At 39.0% G+C, this 19,105-nt stretch overlaps 1 protein-coding gene across 1 annotated transcript; it reads left to right on the forward strand.

The window, feature by feature from the left end:
- The first annotated feature begins 7,001 nt into the window (after positions 1-7,001).
- Positions 7,002-17,339, forward strand: ogna (osteoglycin, paralog a). Its single transcript, XM_084739724.1, has 6 exons — positions 7,002-7,271; positions 9,969-10,032; positions 11,518-11,682; positions 12,853-13,055; positions 14,793-14,885; positions 15,124-17,339. Exons 1-6 carry the CDS (start codon positions 7,116-7,118, stop codon positions 15,292-15,294), a joined length of 852 nt encoding a protein of 283 aa, XP_084595850.1. The 5' UTR covers positions 7,002-7,115; the 3' UTR covers positions 15,295-17,339.
- The last annotated feature ends 1,766 nt before the right edge of the window (positions 17,340-19,105 follow it).

Consider the following 19,105-nt stretch of genomic DNA (forward strand, 5'->3'; position numbering starts at 1 on the left):
GTTTACAAGCAAATTCTCAGAGCATTTTTAAAGTTGGACTAGGCAGTTTATTTTTTGCATTATTGGGCAAAAGTTCATAATGACCTTCCAGCATATTGCAATTCAAGTGCAGATAAAACTAGACTTCTGCTCCTCCTCTTGGCTCTGTTTTTAGGCTTTAGGAAATTCTGCCCCCTCTTAGGGAACTTCAAAGGTCAGCAGGCATTTGACTGTGAATCAGACTTGAGAATCAACTATCTTTATCCAGAATTGTTTACTGCACATTTAAGGGGAGCCCAAACATTGTGATTGCGTGGACATTTATACTTCTGATTTGAGCATCTCAACTGACAGGGCCAAGTTAGATGAGTTAGTTCAGTTCAGTCTGGACCAGTTGATGCTGACAGTCGGGGTATAAAAAACATGAAACAGGTCTCATGAAATTATCCAGTTCTCTCTGCAGAATTTACAGTCCTTGCCATCTGCAATCTAATCCAAATTCATCATTTTTATTCTGAGCTGTTTTCAATATACATCTATTTTTATTTTGGTTCAAAAATGCAAGAATTGAAGTTCTTATGTTCACAAAGCCTTTGAGTGAGTCAACATGAGAGGAATAACGTGTGTTTAGTGTGTTGTTGTGGGTGGCTTTCCCCAATGACTTTCTTTATTGTGCAGTGGAATACCAGTGAAACCACTCTGACAGCCCAAACTCTGCTATAGAAAATTAGTGACAGTAAAAACATTCTCCAGTTGCTGGCCCTCTTCCCAGAGTCATAAAAGTTTAAAGGTGTTCATAATTGCTAACACACCTGTAACAGTCTGGGCTCATGTTCCTTGAATGTTTATATCTGGGCCCCCTTCTTTTTCCTCTCCTCTTGAACGCTGAAATAGTCACATGTTTTCTATTTAACTGTTTTGCTGTTAAACTTAAGTCTTTGCTCTCTCATTCTGTTTTTTATAGAGAAGTACTGTCTCTTGTCCTTTTTTTTCCTTTTTAATTCGCAATGTCTGGGGACAACACCAAAAAAACAGCAAATTCTTAAGAACTGCTCTGGGGAAGCCCAACATCTCTCTCTTTGACAACCAAGGCTGAAATCAACCCAAGAACAGCTGGACCTCAGCAGCTGTTGAATAGACTGAGTGAACAGTGCCTCTCCTTTTTTATGACTGAGAATCTCTTGGCCTTTCTGGTTTGGAAACTTCTCCCATACTTTTCTGTCATTTTCCAGTAATTCTGTTTTTGATTCATATCTGGCATTTTTTGTGTTTATCATATTAGCAGTTATTTATTGATGTGTTATTGTCTGTACAGCACTTCATAACTCTTTCGAAACGTGAGGGTATGGAGGTCTGATACATATTAAACCATAGAGATGCATTAATTAAAGAGATGAAAAATTAAGATACAAGTTGTCCAGAATGTTCTCACATTACCTCCTAGGGATCACTGTTCTGGTTAGAGTTCACTCAGACCACTGAGAACCCATTCACCTTTTTCTACCATCTTCAAGAACATTTTCATTCTGTTCATCAACCAAACAAGGAGATGTGATAAGGATGCCTCTTAGATGCCTGCTTCTGAAGGTTTCCTCAACATGTGCAAATGGAAGGAGACCTCGGGGTAGACCCAGAAGATGGGACTGTATATCCCATCTGGTATGAAGCATCTCAGGCTGCCCCACAAAAAGCTGAAAGATGTCATTAAGGAGAGGGGATGTCGTACACTGTACAGACTGTAAAGCTCCCAGTGGCAAATTTTGATTTGTGATATTGGGCTATATAAATTAAATGTGACTTGACTTGAAAGGGACATCTGGGCTACATTGACTCAGGTTATGCTCAAACAGAATGAGTTACTATAATGTGCTGTCGGCATTCATAGTGATGCATTTGGGTCCCTTTCTCACCTCGGCCCAGCAGGCCATCTATGATGTTTACTGGGTACAGAAATGGTAAGACACAGCTCTCTATCAAATGTTGCAAAGGTGTGTAGAAGGTGGCTTCTTATGCACTTAAGCAGGGATAAGGATAAGCAGCAGAAGAGCGATGGTTGGGTGATGTTCGTGATTATTTTTCCTCACTGGTCAGTGTCCGAATGATGTCTAATCTGATATAATCATCATTAACAGTTCTTGACCCAGGAATGGCCAATTTTGACCCAACAGTTCCAAAGAACTAAACTAAAAATTGAAAGTCCATTTTGGACATTTCATTTCATATTGGAAAAATCGTAAAGATTAAAAAGCAACAGCTTTGAGTTAACAATCTTCGTCTTCAACAACAAGTTGAATTATTTTTATGGTTCCATATTTAAACTCAATCTAACTTCACTCTTATTCCTGGACCTTACACAGGTCACAGGAATACACTTCAACAATAAAAAGCAACAATCAACAGTCAGAGACATAAAAGCATCATTAAAATTTCTAAATAAAAACAAGTTTCATTCATTCATTCATTCATTGTCCGTAACTGCTTATCCTTGAAGGGTTGTGGGGGGGCTGGAGCCTATTCCAGGTGACATTGGGAGAGAGGCGGGTTACACCCTGGACAAGTTGCCAGTTCATTGCAGGGCTGACACATAGAGACAGACAACCATTCACACTCACATTCACACCTATGGGCAATTTAGAGTCACCAATTAACCTACTATGTTGTGTCTTGGGACTGTGGGAGGAAGCCTACTATCTCCCTCCGTTCTCTGTCTGCCACTTCCTGTCAACTGTCCAATAAAGGGAAAATGCCAAAAAAAATAATCTCTAAAAATAAATAACTATTAAAACATAGAATAACTTATACAAATATACCAAAATCTAAAAATCCCTAATCTACTTTTGTGCCAGTGTGTAATATTGGTAATCTGTGCAAAATTCATATGAAACAGCATATATGAAAAAACAGCTAGTGGACCCAAAAACAGAATGCTAAACTGAGCCTACTACAAAGTACGGAACTATTTAAATGCATGATCAGTCTGACTTTTTATTTCAGCAAATACGCAGTGTCCTGCCACATAATGACAATTATGAATCAGTTTTGCTTTCAGGCATTGATAATGATGATGCATGCTTTTTTTCACACAGATGTTGCCAGAACTATAAACGCCCAAGACTATTAGACTTAAATGTCACCCCCTTGGAGGTTTTCCCCTCTTACTGATTTTATAAATGGAATCATGGTCAGTATAATTTGTTTTGTTTTGTTGTTCTTGACAGAAAAATTTCCAAAAAAGCCCTTCAATGTCATAGTGAAAACAGATTTCTACAAAGTAATGTTAATTAAATAAAAATATGTATTGTGAAATAAGTGATTGCATAAATATTCACCCTTTTAAAGTCAGTACTTAGTAGATGCATTTTTGGCCACAATCACAGCACTGAGTCTGTGTGGATAGGTCTTAATCAGGCTTGCACATCTGGACACTGCAATTTTACTCCAGTCTTCTTTGCAAAATTGCTCAAGCAGGGGATCGGGCGTGAACAGCCCTTTTCAAGTCCAGCCACAAATTCTTTATTGGATCGAGATCGGGGCTTTGACTCGGTTACTCAAGAACATTCACCTTGTTGTCTTTAAACCATATGTAGCTTTCACTGTATGCTTCGGGTCATTGTCTTGCTAGAAAATAAATCTCCCAAGTCATAGTTCTCTTGCAGACTGAATCATATTGTCCTCCAGGGTTTCCCTATATTTTGCTGCATTCATTTTACCCTCTAAATTGACAAGCCTTCCAGGGCCTGCTGCTGAGAAGCGCCCCCACAGCATGTTGCTGCCACCACCACGCTTCACAGTGGGGATGGTGTGTTTGTGGTGACGTGCAATGTTTGGTGTCTGCCAAACACACCTTCTAGTCAACAGTGGCTTTCTCTTTGCCACTCTCCTATAAAACTGTGACTGGTGAAGAACCTGGGCAACAGTTGTAAGTAGAGTTTCTCCCGTGTCATAGGTGGCCTCCATCACTTGTCTTCTTCTTGCACGTTCACTCAGTTTGTGAGGATTACCTGCTCTAGGCACATTTACACGTGTGCCATATCCCTTCTATTTCTTAATGATGGATTTAACTGAACTCCAGGGGATGTTCAGTGACTTGGAATTTTTTTTTGTATCCATCCACTGGCTTATACTTTTCAATAACCTTTTCTTGGAGTTGCTTGTTCTTTTGTCTTCATGGTGTAATTGTAGCCAAGAATACTGATGAACCAGTGACTGGACCTTCCAGACACAGATGTGTTTATACAGCAATCACTTGAGACACATTCACTGCACTCAGGTGATCTCCATTTCACAAATTGTGAGACGACTAGCACCAATTGGCTGGACCTCTTTTGAATTAGGTCAGTCACTTTAAAGGGGGTGAATATTTATGCAATCACTTATTTTACATCATATGTTTTTAATTAATTGACATTAGCTTATAGAAATTGTTTTTACTTTGACATTAAATGTCTTTTTTCGGTATTTTCTTTGTCAAAAAAGCCTAATAACATTGACCATGATTACATTTAAACACATCCAAGGGGGTGATTATTTTTTATATACACTGTATATTTAGGTTAATTGAAGAGGATTATAAACACAACCATCTACTCCAAGAGAAGTCACATTTTCACTAACAGTGTTATTCATCAGTTTATGCCTGTCATCGACAATAAGTCTGAAAAGGTCAAATTCATAATACTGATAAAGGGAGTGTTGTAAAGGGTAACCCATTCGACTAATTAAAATCAGCACAAAGACAGGACAAGCCAGGACACGGTTGGTGTGTTGCTCTACTTGTGAAGTTATGGAAGACAACTGAATGAATTTTATATGTCAGAAAAGCACAACAGAAAGTCAGAAATGTTCAAAGATGAGGGATCTGAACTTTTGAACAACATTCTCATTCAAGACACCTCAGCATCAGGAAGGAAGCAATAAGGGAACCAAAAGCTGCTGCTGGAGGGACTGGCTACAGTCTCACGAATAGAGTATTTATTTGGTTTAGACAGAGCAGCTCATGTCAGACTTGTTGACACAACACTTTCATTCAAATTCATTTAAAGCTTCATGTACAGTGAAACGTGCTTACAATTCCTGACAGATCCTATGTCAATGAAAAATTAGCCTCTATGGAGTGGGAAACATAAACTAGTAAGACAACAGAAAGGTGGATGAAGATGCTCTTAATCTGCATAGTACATATTTACATTGAGTCATACCCATAACTACAGAATGGACATCACTGCTTTAATTTCACATACAAATTCGAGTAAAAGACATCATAAAATGTGTTAGGTGTTGTTCCACTATGAGTCTCCACAACAGTTGACGTACTCCCCGTCAATGATTCTTCAAGTCTAGAAACTGTACTAGATGGATGAACGTCCTTTCAAAAGATATTCCCTCTTCTGGGGTTTTGAATATTGTGGTGGAGAGTGTTGTAAAACACGTCACTCCAAAAACTGTTCAACCTCCTAAGGGCCCACTTTAACCTCCTAAGGAACCACAAGAACATCTTTAATGTCCCCTAAATGCTGTCAAAACCTCTTGAAGTACCCTAGAACTTTCTCAACCTACTACAGGGCTCCAGGAAACACAACAATACCTCTTAAAGAATCCCTAGACTAGATCCCTATTTGCAGTAAGATAATAAAAAACAAAAAATAGAAAAACAACTTATCTGCTGCAGCTCAAATGTAATGCCACCTTTTCAAAAAGAAACTGACCTTGAATTGAACAAAGGTTTAAAAGGCTTTATGTTGATACATTAGCATCACATTACCATGTATATTAGATCACGTAGATAAAACTTGGCCTCTGTCTTTGCACTGTGCACCTGTCGATTAAACAGAAATTTTAATTTGGACAAGTTGACTAGTCTGAAAGTCAGAAAACAGTCAAAAGTGAGCACCTGAATATTGCACACTGTATGCAACAGCTCACAGTTGTCTTTTCAGAGCGAGCAGGATCACAACATCTGTGGGTAAATGATGACATGACATTGTAACATAGCTGCCACACGGTGTGGCTAACATGAGTAGTACAAGCACGAGCAGCCCGCTCTCCTTGCAGGTTAACGTCCAGCATGCCTGTGCTGAATGTGGTTACATATTGCTCTGGTTGAGTGGTTATATGCCACTTCAAGATCAGCAAACTGCCAAACCACACAAGTTTTACTTGATGTTATCTGTCTGCAGGCTATATGGCTGTGTGACATCTTAGAGGCAACAGTTAACTGAGGTTGTGCATGATTAAAATATAATAATAGGCAAACTAGTATTTCTGATGCTGACTAACAAGGTTAGTGATGTGAAATCATTTAGTTGACTACTTGTGCACATCCCTACTTTTGTCTCTCTAACTATGCACATCACATTCAAATATACTGTTCACATTTTAGCTGAGAAACCATTGCTGTTCCAGAATTAGCATCACTAGTTGATAATTTAAAGGAGATGAAAGCACTAAGTAACATCACCCCTAACCTGAAACCTCAATCACTCTGCGAGGAGTAATCTAGAAAGCAATGCAGATTCACTATTGGTAAGTCCAAAGTAATTACATACATTTTAGCCTATAATCAATATCTGTGTAACGGCTGCTAAATGTGTTGTCTGACCAACGGCAGAGAGAAAAACAGAGCCAGTGCAGAAAAAAAAAAACACTCATCCAGCCTAATGAAAGATAGATTGGTTATTACGAGTCATTACTGAGTGGCCGGGCAGAGACCACAGACATTCCTCCTGACAAAACACACACACACTGTGGTTGTCAACTTTCAATTTTTCTGCTTTCTCTGCAGTTTTTGCTGTGTGTATTTTTTCCCGGACACAGTACACATTTAAGGGACATTTAACAGAAAACACTGACACTTCTCTCTTTGTCTGTTTCCATATGTGCTCTCTTTGATGTGTCTGCCTCTTTCTGTACAACCTGTCTGTGTCTCTGTCTCTCTCTCACTGGTGGGTGGTCAGGGAAGGGTTAAGTGCACTGCTCTATAAACTCTGCTTTTAGAGTCTGCTGGAAGCTACTGGTTCAGCCTTTAAATACAGTCATTTGACACATCCCAACAGGGGCTCGTAGCAGATAGCAGCTGCTGACCCAAACTCAGGCTTTAAGGCGAGCTGGTGTGTCTGTGTCACACTGCTTTGGACAGCATGAAGGCTCTCTTATTTACCTGTATGCTGGTGCCGTGGCTGGCAGCAGCCTCGGCCAGGAGAAATGACCAGGACTCACAGCTGATACCGGGATCTCTACCTGGCAGGGAGCTGAACGGATACTCCAGTGAGCATTTGAAATCAAGGAGGGCTACGGTAGGAAATTTATTATTTACATCATCTGCAAAAAATGTCCTTTTCAATAAGTCTGATAAATACATGTATAGAAAATGTGCTTTGAATTGTTAAATTTCCTAATTTTATCGAGCTTTAACACATTTTTCTGCAAGTAAAATGTTTTGTTCAGTAGTTGATTCCTTAGCAGTTAAACCTTAGACTTGTGGTTATCACTGTTGCATAATTTGAGGTGACTTATTGAGATCATAAGGATGCATTTATAAACACAAAAAAATGCTGTCCTGTTTATAGTATTCAATGAAAAACAAACGTGTTTTTGTTTCAGTAAATATGAGCACAGACACACTGCCAAGATTTTCTCTGAACCAGACAGATGTCTTCCATAAGGGAAATTTCTGCTAACAGGGTATGATAAAATAAGAAAAAATTAGATAAATAAAACATTTCAAAAAATAGATAAGATACCAGATAAGACCTCACTTTTTTTAGGGGTGATTAAGTCATGTTTAATAGTTGGCAATAATCAAAATGGATGATCAAATTATTCTGAAATCTAATAAAGCCCTTCATGGTTTAATCTAATAGAATTTGTTTGTACAGTAAGTACTTAACTTCACTGCCTCCTCTAAGAGATAATAATTCATTGAGCTCCTTTTCAACACACACACACACACACACACACACACACACACACACACACACACACACACACACACACACACACACACACACACACACCTTTCTGTGTCTAATTTTTTCTTCCACCAGACAAACCAAACCCTGACCAAACTATCCCTCAACTAACCACACTAACCTCTTCAAGAAATATTTGGACGAACTGTAACCAAAGTCTGGTCTGGTTCTTCCTTCGAGAAACACTTGCAGGAAGTGAAAAACCCACAAACAACCCAGAGGATGAGAGGCAAGTGTGAGTGAATATTGCTATGAAACATGCCTTCAGTTTTAATGAGTAAAAACTTCATTTGGGACCAGCTGTTTTTCATACAAACCTCTGTCAGTGCCAGACCCTTTAGGGACAGGCCACATACCCTTTACTACTGCTTCAATTAACCACAAACTTCATTTAGGCTAAGATTTTAATATACAATGTGGAAAGTTCTGTTTCCGTGCTTTGAGTTGTTTGAGGACCAGTCAGTTAGTTCAGAGACACAGCAGCAGGCTTGGTATTTTGCTCAAGGATACTTTTATTGGCTATAGACTAAGCCTAGGTCTAAATGATGGATGACAAACTAATCAACCATTAGACCAGTGGTAATGCAGGATTCAAACTTTCATTAACAGTTACTTTACTGGTAGAGGAGTAGTTTGGTTGCCAAGCTCTCAGATTCATGAGCTTCAATGGCAATTTGCCAGAAGGCATCCACAGGCTCACAACTCTTCAGACTGCAGAATGAAATTTACCAACCTCCAAAGGTCTAAAGGTTTCTGGGATCAGAGGCAAAGAATGCAAAAATACCTGACACCAACCTGATTCTCATTGGCTCCTACATGGTTTCGCTTTGCAAAGCCTGGTCAAAGGTCAACATGAGTGCAAAGAGACTTCTAAAAAAGATGTACTGACCAGGTACGGTTACTTATTCAGAACAGCTGAACATCGGGAAGATCAGTGTCAGCCATCAGGGCCAACAACTCACACAATGGAAATCAATGAAAATCAAAAACTTATCATCACAAAATAAAAAAGAAAGCACTGCGTCAATGCTGCACCTCACCAATAACTAGAAACATGCATCCACTGCAGTGGAGTTCAGGCCGTGACCAGTTGTCAGTAAGTAACCAGCTGTGGAATATTAAGTGGCTGCAGAACAATCTGCCAGCCAATATAGCCTGAGAATCAATGTCAGATTGTGCATGATGAGGGCACTGAACATAGTCTGTGTTCAGACCAAGAGGAGAAATAAGTCAGAAATGACCACCTCATTCATTTCAATCAGAGTACTGTATTTGCAACACAGCAAAAAAGTTGAACCCGAGTTAACTTTTGCGCAAACATCATCCAACAACTTTTGCAGAAACATTATCCAACAACACATATCATTGGACAATAAAATACATCCAAGCAAACATTCTTGGTGGATAACTTTGTGACATGAATGGTGTCTTTCTACTTATCACCTGGACACTCTAGAAACGAAGGATAAAGTTATTATTGCTGTGCTAACTTGTCAGAGTTGAGAAAGTGTGGCTCATATATCAGAAATTCCTCTGCGGTGTTTTGGTGTTCATAGAACTGTTCCTGAACCTGAACTTCACGGATCATATTTCATCTTCTCACCTCTGCTTGAAGCAACATGTGCCCACCCACTCAGACCCATATGTTTTTTTTAAATACAGTGGCGGTGGCTGTGGGAGAAAACTGTCAAACTGTTAGTGTCTCTCTTTTTATTCAGCTCATCCATTACATCAAACCTAAGCATAATATGACCAGCTTGTTTAAGTGCACAAGTTAATTATTTTACCTCTAACATGCTAGCGTTAGCATGCACTAACTTATAAGAGGGTGAGACAGGCACAGTGCAGCATGGTTATTTATTTTTAAGTTTTTTTTTATCTTCATTTGTTTCCATGTAAAATTTGACACAGTGCAATGTGTTAGCATATTTCCAAACTGACCTCCTAACCCTGGCAGTGTCAATGTTTTGCTCTAGCCAATGAGCTGGCCGGTATATGACCAGGCCGTATTTTCTCCTGCAGAGGGCGCTGCCTCCTGCTGATGAACCTGATGACAGCCCAATTGTAGAGGGAGGAGATGCCACCGGTAAGAGAAAGATCTGTTTACCTCATGTCCACCTGGACGGACACACACACACACACACACACACGGACACACACACACGAACATCACATTTAAATTATACTGTAGTTTAAAACTGCTGTTTTGAATTGCTTTGACTCAATCTGTTCATGATTTGAAGGTCTGGGAAAGAAACTCAAACACAAACTACATGTTTCTCATAACAAGTTAATGAGGGTAGTGCTGGGTCTGAACTCAGGACCAGTACATGTTGGCAAACAGCAATAACAATCGCTTGCTTTGGTTCTCTCTAAAGTGTGCTTCAGAATATTTAGCTTGAGGACCAAATTTGTTGGTTTTGGGGGGAACGCATACCCAGTGTTACTCACTTGTGTGGAAAAATTTGAAGTGTATGGAAACCATCCAAGTCAAATTTATAGAGGGCTGACCAAAGTGATTTACAAAGAGATTTGAAATACAATCAAATTAAAACTAAATAGATAATAACTGTAACAGACTAAGATACAGCAATTTTATAGTTATATAACAATTAGGAGGACTGAAAGGCAAATGTAAAAAAAGGCGGGTTATTAGCCAGCATTTAAAGACGGTGAGAAATATTTAGGACCTGAGAGTGAGGGGAGAGAATCAATGCAAAAATCTTAGATCAATTACTCCTCACTGTTGCACATTCCCAAAGCCCAATGATGACTAAGATGTACAAAAGCAGAACAGGAATGAGGAATTAAGAAATGCCAGCTGGTGACGGTCCGTGTCTGCCTTTGAAGACAAATATATGTAAAAAAAAATTAAATTTGAAACAAATTTGTTAGTTCTATCTTTCAGTGGTAACCAGAGTACAAGGCAGATATAGTCCCTCCTCTTAGTACCAGTTAGCAGTCTTACTAGGACATTTTGAATTATTTGTAGATGAACTAAAGATAGCCTACATAAAGACAGCTACAGTAGTGAAGTACTAAGAATGAATGCTTTTCAGCAGAGTTGTTAATTTTGTTTACTAAAATTCTTAAAAACTCTTTATAAAATTCTTCTTCAAACGACATGGGTAGAAAACTGTGGGTTTGACTGAATGATTTAGTATTCTGTTGTGTCATACGAGAGACAGCTGTTTAGAGCTGATGAGTCGATCAAAATAAAGCAACTATTTCAATAATCAATTTATTAAGTCATTTTTCAAATAGTTACCAAACATACACTAGGTTCCACCTTCTCAAATGGAAGCTTTTTCAGTTTTCTTTGTCTTATGTGATGAACTGAATATCTCTGGCTTCTTGTTGGTCAGTCAGACAAAACAAGACATTTGAACACATCATCTCAATTGCTTGTTGCAAACAGAGTTGAATCAATGGTTGGTTGCTGCAGACACAGTCAGTCAAAACTTTCCATCTTGCCTGCAACATGTCCCCATTGATATGAATGTAAAAAAAAGACCGTAGAACATTACTATGAAGACTGCTTGAGTGATTGTTTGATGCCTTTGTGTTGCAGACTTGCCCACCTGCCTGCTGTGCGTGTGTCTGACTGGGTCAGTGTACTGTGAGGAGGTCAGTCCAGACATGACCACTGTGCCCACCCTGCCTAAAGAGACAGCCTACCTGTATGCCCGCTTCAACAAGATAAAAAAAATCAGCACCAAAGACTTTGCCGACATTTGTAAGTCTAGAAACTGTCTCCATCACACCCTGTTGATTGCTCAGCAGTTTGTCCAACCGGGTATCAAAAGCTGAAAGTCATTTGGGATGAAGCATTTGATGTTTCCTGTCTGAAACCAAACTAAATTTTCATACTGTATTTTACTATTTAGAGAAACCTCTTATAGTAATTTGCATTAAACCCTGTGAAAAAACAGTTGTTTAATGGCTAACTCATTATGATGTCATATTGATGTCATCAGGGTTATCTCAGCTTGGTCTTGGTCCAGGACAAATATTATATGCACATTAAACTGTGATTCAGACTTGACTTTGCTTTTTGGTTCACCAGATTCAAATGAGGTAGCATAAAGATGGACGCCTCACTGTTTGATAGCTTCAAGGTTTCCTGCAGCATGTTATGGTGGAGACACACCACTTCACCTGTCCTACAGAGCTGATTCTGCTCAAAAGGTGACAGTGATATCAGTACTTCATACATTCACTCCCCAGTTGATTAATGAAAGCAGCAGATCACAGAAAAGGAAAACGTTCGGAGGCAAAATTTGCAACAAATCAGTCAGGTATAGATGTTAGCAGATAGAACGCACCACAACCAATATCCTGGGAGAAGCAGAGACATCATAATTTCTCTGCCCCAATGAAAGATGTTAGTTGCTGCATAGATGCACCGCATGTGATGCATAAGTTTACACTGGTCCATGTGGCTGCACTTTGTCAACTGGATTGATAACAAACTAAAAGAAGCTTCAGGAAGACCACTTTACAAACATATCTACAAAAATATTTTTAGCCATGCCACTCGTAATAGGGTGTTGTTCAAAGCTGGTTATCTGGTTTGTTTCTAGGTCTTCAAAAGTACTACACTGAAATAAATCTTTTTGTTGGACTACAAAAATCTGCAAAGGGAACTGGAGGAATATTTTGATGGATGTCTGTAACAACATGGTTGAACTCTGAGGGAACAAAAACTAGTTAAACCAAAACAGAGAGCTCAACCCTACAAGAACTGGTGACCATATTAAACATATTAAAACACATTAAACACAAACTCAGAGGAATGCTTGAATTGGATCTAACATTAATATGGTGGTACAACAACAAAAGAAAGAGAGACATCAAAAACAGCTGCAACTGTGATAACACTATTTTTTTTTGTATCAATCAACAGTGACACTGAAGAGGATTGACCTGACAGGGAATCTGATCTCAGAGATCGAAGATGGCGCATTCTCTAAACTAACCCTGTTGGAGCAATTGTCTCTGGCTGAGAACAGACTGGTCAAACTTCCCATGCTCCCTGCCAAACTCACTCACTTCAACGCCAACAACAACCTCCTCAAGACCAGGGGTGTCAAAGCTAATGCTTTCAAGGTACAAATCATCACCTCCCCCAACTTTTTAAATTAAGCCAATATAAGGGATGGGACAAATCAAGGCATATTTGAAAACAGATCAGAACTATTTGTCTGTCAAGTGAGTGGTCTTCAGAGAGGTACACACAAATTAACAAAAGCTTCAATAATGTAAGCCAGATTAACAGTGAGCCATGAGATATCTGATGAAGGCCTGCTGTCCAGATTGTGTCCCGTGTGTCTCTTCTCTGCACACATATTACAGGGATCAATGTCAATGTTTTTTTTTCACTTGCTCAGTTGGGCAAGTTCATCAGAAATCTGGTTAATTTTCACTTGCCCCTGTACACATTGTTTTGTTTATGAGTAGTTATCAAATAATGCTTTTGACAAGCTATGTCAGTGTGGCACTGCATACCCAGGTGAATTATTTTCTTCTGTTGAAGGGCAGTTATACTGGGGTGCACAGTTGAGGCCTGCATGTTTTTTGAAACATGATCTGTGATTAGCAGTTTTGCGATTACTCGACTTGCTTCCGTTTAGTTGTTTCGTACAAACACCAGCAAGGCCGCGTAGGAAGGGTTGTCAGCAGCCCTCTTAGCTGAAAGGCAAGCAAGCTGCATTCGGCTCTTTATGTTTTTTGGAAACTTGACGTGCCTTCGAAAAATTACTCCATTTCTGCCTTACTCTCATACTTGCTTGAAACTGTACAAGACATAGTTGGAGTTTCATCCACATCTTATAACACCACACAACTAAACTCCTGTTTCCAGATAACTGAAATGCCTGCTTGCACTTACTCTCATAAACTTTGTCTTTATCCCGAGTCATTTTCTTGCAATTTCCCAATCGGTACTGCACATGTATAACCCTCAACAGAGATGAGAAGGAAGCGGGATGGCTCACTTCTAAGTTACTTCCATCATCAACTCCAGAAAAAAACAGTCTTAAATTCTTTGCAAGATTACTTGTCCAAAGTGTCCCTTTACTTGCCCTGGACAGGCAGGCAATCCTTATTGCTGAGCCCTGTATCCCACAACATATTACAGGATTTAAATTACTGTACAACATATTATAGAAAACCATTACAGAAAAACTTGGATAATGCCTATATTTTCTTACTGTAGAGCTTTCAAAGACTAACATTTATTTGAAAAGTTTTGGGAAACATGGTTATTCTCTTTCTCCCAGGAGTGAGATGACAAGTTTGTGGTTTTAGGGGGAGTTACATGTTGAAACTCTTTCTTGACAGTGTATCCATCAACCCAGTACTTCAGTGCAGCAGCTCCAGCTACAGTACAGGCTGCCAGATAAGAGGTGATGAGCACAGGCTTTGGCTTTGTTCTCTCTACAGGCACAATAGTACTATACCTGGCAACTTCAGTGTGATGACAAGACTTCAGGAGGCTGTACACAGTCACTGAAACTAGCTGTTGTTCAACAGTTGCACAACCAAACTCCCCTTTAAACCACAAACTGTTGTTTTTATATTTAGGTTTGTGTACAGATTAAAGAGATTTGATACAAAATGTTAATTAGTGAGTGCTTATGCTAAGATAAACTAACCACATCCTAACTCCAGCTTTGCACTTATTTACAAAAAGCTAAACAATAAAACATTGTTTTCCACAATGTTAATGGATTTCATAGTCACAAGTAAGCTGTTCCCTAATTATATCTTGTTTGTAGCCAGGTATGCTGTGTATTTATTTAAGTAAACCTTCACTTTCCACACACAAATGGGTTTCCCCAACAGAAAATGACCAGGCTGGTTAACCTGTACCTGGCTGACAACCAGCTGGAAGCTGTTCCACAGATCCCTGAGAGTGTTCGGATTTTACACCTACAGGTTTGTATCTTTTACTGCTAAAATATTCACAAATAAATTGACTTCAGAAACTACTGATTCCCACTATTTGCTGTACAAGTTACATTCTAGATTTAATTTAAAATTGATTATGTATTAAATTAGTTAGAGTTAAATTAGACAGTATTAAATTAAATTTTATTCAATGTTACAGGACTAGCTACAAGCTAATATTTTATTTACTCTGTTACATTCTCAATGTTGTCTCCATTTCCCCTAGAACAACAACATCACAGAGGTCACCGTAAACACCTTCTGCAGGTCCAATGACACCTACTACCTACGACCAAGCCTCAGTGAGGTCCGTTTGGACGGCAACCCCGTGGTGCTATCTAAGTACCCTGACAGCTTCACCTGCATGAAGGTACTGCCTGTCGGAAAGTACCGCTGATGAGGCAGAAACTTTACTGTAGCCCCTTTGTTGCTGATGGAGCAGTTTTCCCACAGCAGAGTCCTGGGGGGAACACTGTGACGTTATGGATTTTGGGGTGCTGGTCCCATGGTGAGGGTAAAGTTGTCAATGTTTTTACTTCAACAAACCTACAAACAGCCTGTGACATTGTCAGGTCAAAATGAAACCACTCAGTAGATTCAAGGTGTAGACCTGTAGTAATTTCTCTACTTTGATGTTCTTCAGTTCTACTGATGGGAGAGGAGTATCAGACATTTAAAAACTAAAAATAGCACAAGAAATTTATTACAAGTCACAGTCACATTAACTGGTACGAAACCACCTGAGAAGGCTGTGAAGGCCTTGATATGCTTCAAACCAACTAGTTTGTCTGGCAGCGTCTAAAATCATTGTTTCTGCGGGTTATAGACGCATTGAAGTAATGTGGCACACTGAATTGGATTTCAAACGGTCTCTCCTGAAAGGAATTTATAGATGTTCATGAGTACAGTGATGGAAAAGCATAATATAGAATCTCAAACACACATCTGGCCAGTCACTGCATAAAGTGGACGTGTTGCTTTGGGACGACAAAAGTTGTTCAACACAGCCTTTGTCAAATATATGTGGACAAATAAATATATTTGAGGCATAAGCTCTGACAATTGGACTGTAAATACAAACAGCCTGAAAGATTTAGGCCACCTGTTCAGAAGACAACAACAGAGGGGTTTATTCTGAATGTCCTTTCCACGGGTGACGTAATGCCAGTAGAACTGATGTAACCCTATGAATGAGTGGAGAAGCGTCAACACCTCTTTAATGACAGTCCAATTCATTGTTTCATTTTCACCTGACGCTGTACTACCTAGATGAATGAAACTACACGAACTGAAATGAACCACACACATGCAGCCACAAGCCAACAGGCTTGCTTGTAACTTTCTGTGCCTATTAGTACACACTATTAAACAAAGCAGGCAGATGTTTTCACGCTCTTTGTGGAATGAATTATAAAAATGAAGCATTTTGTTACTATACGTAACTATATGTAGATAACAAGATAACAAATATTACGGCAACCGTCTAGATATCTTTGCCGCTTTTGCTGACCTTAACATCTTGTACTAGTGTAAAATCTCTCATTTTGAGGTTAACAACAAAATGTTTTAGAAAACTACAAGTAAAATGTGCAACATGTGCTTTTAATGGACTCACATGCTTTTCTAGCCCTCCAAAATCACCGTTTTCATCTTGCTCATTGTGGGTCATCAGGAATTTCATCTGGACAGATGTCACTACAAGAACACATGACTGAAGTGCAGTGTATGATTATGTGTATTAATGCTGTTGCATGCTTCATTTTAACATTTCCAGATTAAAATGTAGAGAAAATGAGTTTGTGAGATTTAGGCTGTCTTTGAGGCTAAGATGTTGCAAAAATAATAACACTTTTGAAGATATAAGTTTTGTCTGCCATACCGCCACCAGTGAATGAAAATGTTTAAAGAAACATACACTGTTTTTAGTTATTTTGGGGTAAAGCACATTCCTATCTAAGTACTTTTACTGTTCAAATTTTATAGAGTCCTGATGATGTCATATGACTATCTCACTGAGTGTTCTCTCAGAAAATGACTAGAAATGACCACAACATTGTGCGTTACGCTCTGCCATTGTGTGAATTAATTTTACTTTTAATTATTCCACTACATATCTCTCCTCAAGGGCAATGGCCATGTAGACTTGTGCAACTGCACACTTTCTTAAGCATTTTGTGATTTAGCTTCACTTGTCTTTTTTTAATTTATAGACTCCAGTTGAAGTGATCTGGGGAACAATGTATGAACTATAGTAATGTGAAAGTTACTCCTTCTTATTTTGTTTGCTTTTAAAATGTCTTGCTTCTGTCCCTACCTCTTCCCACTTCTCCACTTTAGAAATTATTACTGATGTGAATAAGACAGTGGTGTACAGGAAGATGTGTACGTGACACGGCTATGTTTTTAAGATATTTTAATAAAGTTAAACTTTTTTAATTAAAATGTGTTTGGAATCATAGCTTAAGTTTTTAATATTCAAAGTATAAAGGTCATTCTGTACACAGTGATGTGAACGGTACAGTAAGTTGGATACTGTAGGAAATATGATACATAGTCTAGGCAGCGAAGTGTAGAGGAGGCAGCATGCATGTAAACAATGTCCCTATTGTCTGGAACACTTAAGAATATGTCTGTGTGCAAAGACACTTAACACCAATATGTCCTCAATGGAGAAATTCCAATCAGTGATTGGCCACATGCTTTTAAATGTCTGTGGTTTGTAACTGCTATGCTGCCAACCATCATCTGCAGTTCTGCAGTCCTACAGTGGCTGGCTGGTAATGTCGTGGTCTACCGGCAACAAAAATGATTCCTGGCCTGGATTGCATGTGATTTATTTGTGTTTTAGGTCTTTATTTGTTTATTCCTCTTAATTCATGTCTGTGTGTCATTAAAGCATGGAAATCGGCACACAAGGCACTGCCCACATTACAGCAGAACCGTTACAATGGGAATGACATTTTTCCATAATAACACTGAAAAAAATGCAACTTAAGCAAAATAAGAGTTTAGAGCACACAGTCCAGTATGGAAAATGTGGGTTAATCCTCCTTCAGCCCAGCCAACTTGGCAGAATGTTACATTCTCCGAGTAAACAGGAGAATAGGTTCCATATTACTGCCGCAGCTTGATTTACCATTTGACATTTTACTGCTACCTCTTCAATAAAGTCCCACCCTGACATTTACCATGCCCACACTAATTCACACCCACTGCATTAACATTCATTTTTTTTCTTGCGCATCAGCCTCAATCTAAGCAGTTTACAAACAATAGCCCCTTTTTAAAGTGGCACTTTTTTGGAGGTGTTGTATCTTCATGGTTGAGAAGAAGGACAACAGCAGAAATCTATAGTTTCTATCCATCCATCCATCATATCCAAGCCTCCATCCATCTTTTCTAGCTATAGTATCCTCTATAGCAATTTTTCAATTCAATTAAAAAATATAGCATCTGTAGTATCTATAGTATCTGGCTATAGCATGTGTAGAATCTGACAATTGTATCTAGCTACAGCATTTGTAGTATCCAGCTACAGCATTTATAGCATCTAGCTACAACATCTACCTGTCTGTCTATCTATCTATCCTATGTATCTATCCATTCATCCATCGCATCTATCTATAATCAAGCCATGCATCCAGCTACTGTATCTCTGCATACTTACCCAAAGTTAGGCCTGAACAGTAAATGTTTCCAAACTTTTGCCTGAACTCTCCAGAGGAACAGCATTTTCAACTCATTATCTGGTTTAAGTCAAAATGATACTTTCCGCACCCATACAAGTGTCCATGCATGTAGGCTCTACACTGAAATTTGTATAGCTCTGATTTATTGTGTGAGGTCCACACGGCCACGAGTAGTAGTATAAAAAATATAAAAATCTAATCTATTGATAAATATATTGTTTGTTCCATGTATGCTGGCAGTCTGTGAATGCTGTGCTAGAGCCCCACGAGTGGAACTGTGGGTGGTAAAAGGTTGCCAAAGCAAAGCCAGTGTAAGAATTTTATTGTTGTTTTGAAATATAAACCCTAAGACTGGTCTATTCTGGACCACAAAAAAAACATGTCTTCTGGACTGACTCTCTGGCCTCTCTGGCCTCTAAGCTTGATGAGAGAAGACAAAGCTCCTCCAATTATGGATAAGGGTGAAATCCAGCAGAAGTCAAGCAGAGGTTAAAGATTAAATCCAACCCAAAGTTTCGA

This window comes from Lutjanus erythropterus, chromosome 2, assembly GCF_056507025.1.
Source record: "Lutjanus erythropterus isolate fLutEry1 chromosome 2, fLutEry1.hap2, whole genome shotgun sequence".
In the NCBI taxonomy this organism is placed as follows: domain Eukaryota; kingdom Metazoa; phylum Chordata; class Actinopteri; order Lutjaniformes; family Lutjanidae; genus Lutjanus; species Lutjanus erythropterus.

What these genes read in the sequence shown, in the direction of transcription:
- ogna (XM_084739724.1), top strand. Translation starts at nt 7,116, where the DNA reads ATGAAGGCTCTCTTATTTACCTGTATGCTGGTGCCGTGGCTGGCAGCA. An exon ending in CAAAGACTTTGCCGACATTT is followed by an intron (nt 11,683 to 12,852) that starts GTAAGTCTAGAA and finishes ATCAATCAACAG; the next exon opens with TGACACTGAAGAGGATTGAC. An exon ending in TTCGGATTTTACACCTACAG is followed by an intron (nt 14,886 to 15,123) that starts GTTTGTATCTTT and finishes CATTTCCCCTAG; the next exon opens with AACAACAACATCACAGAGGT.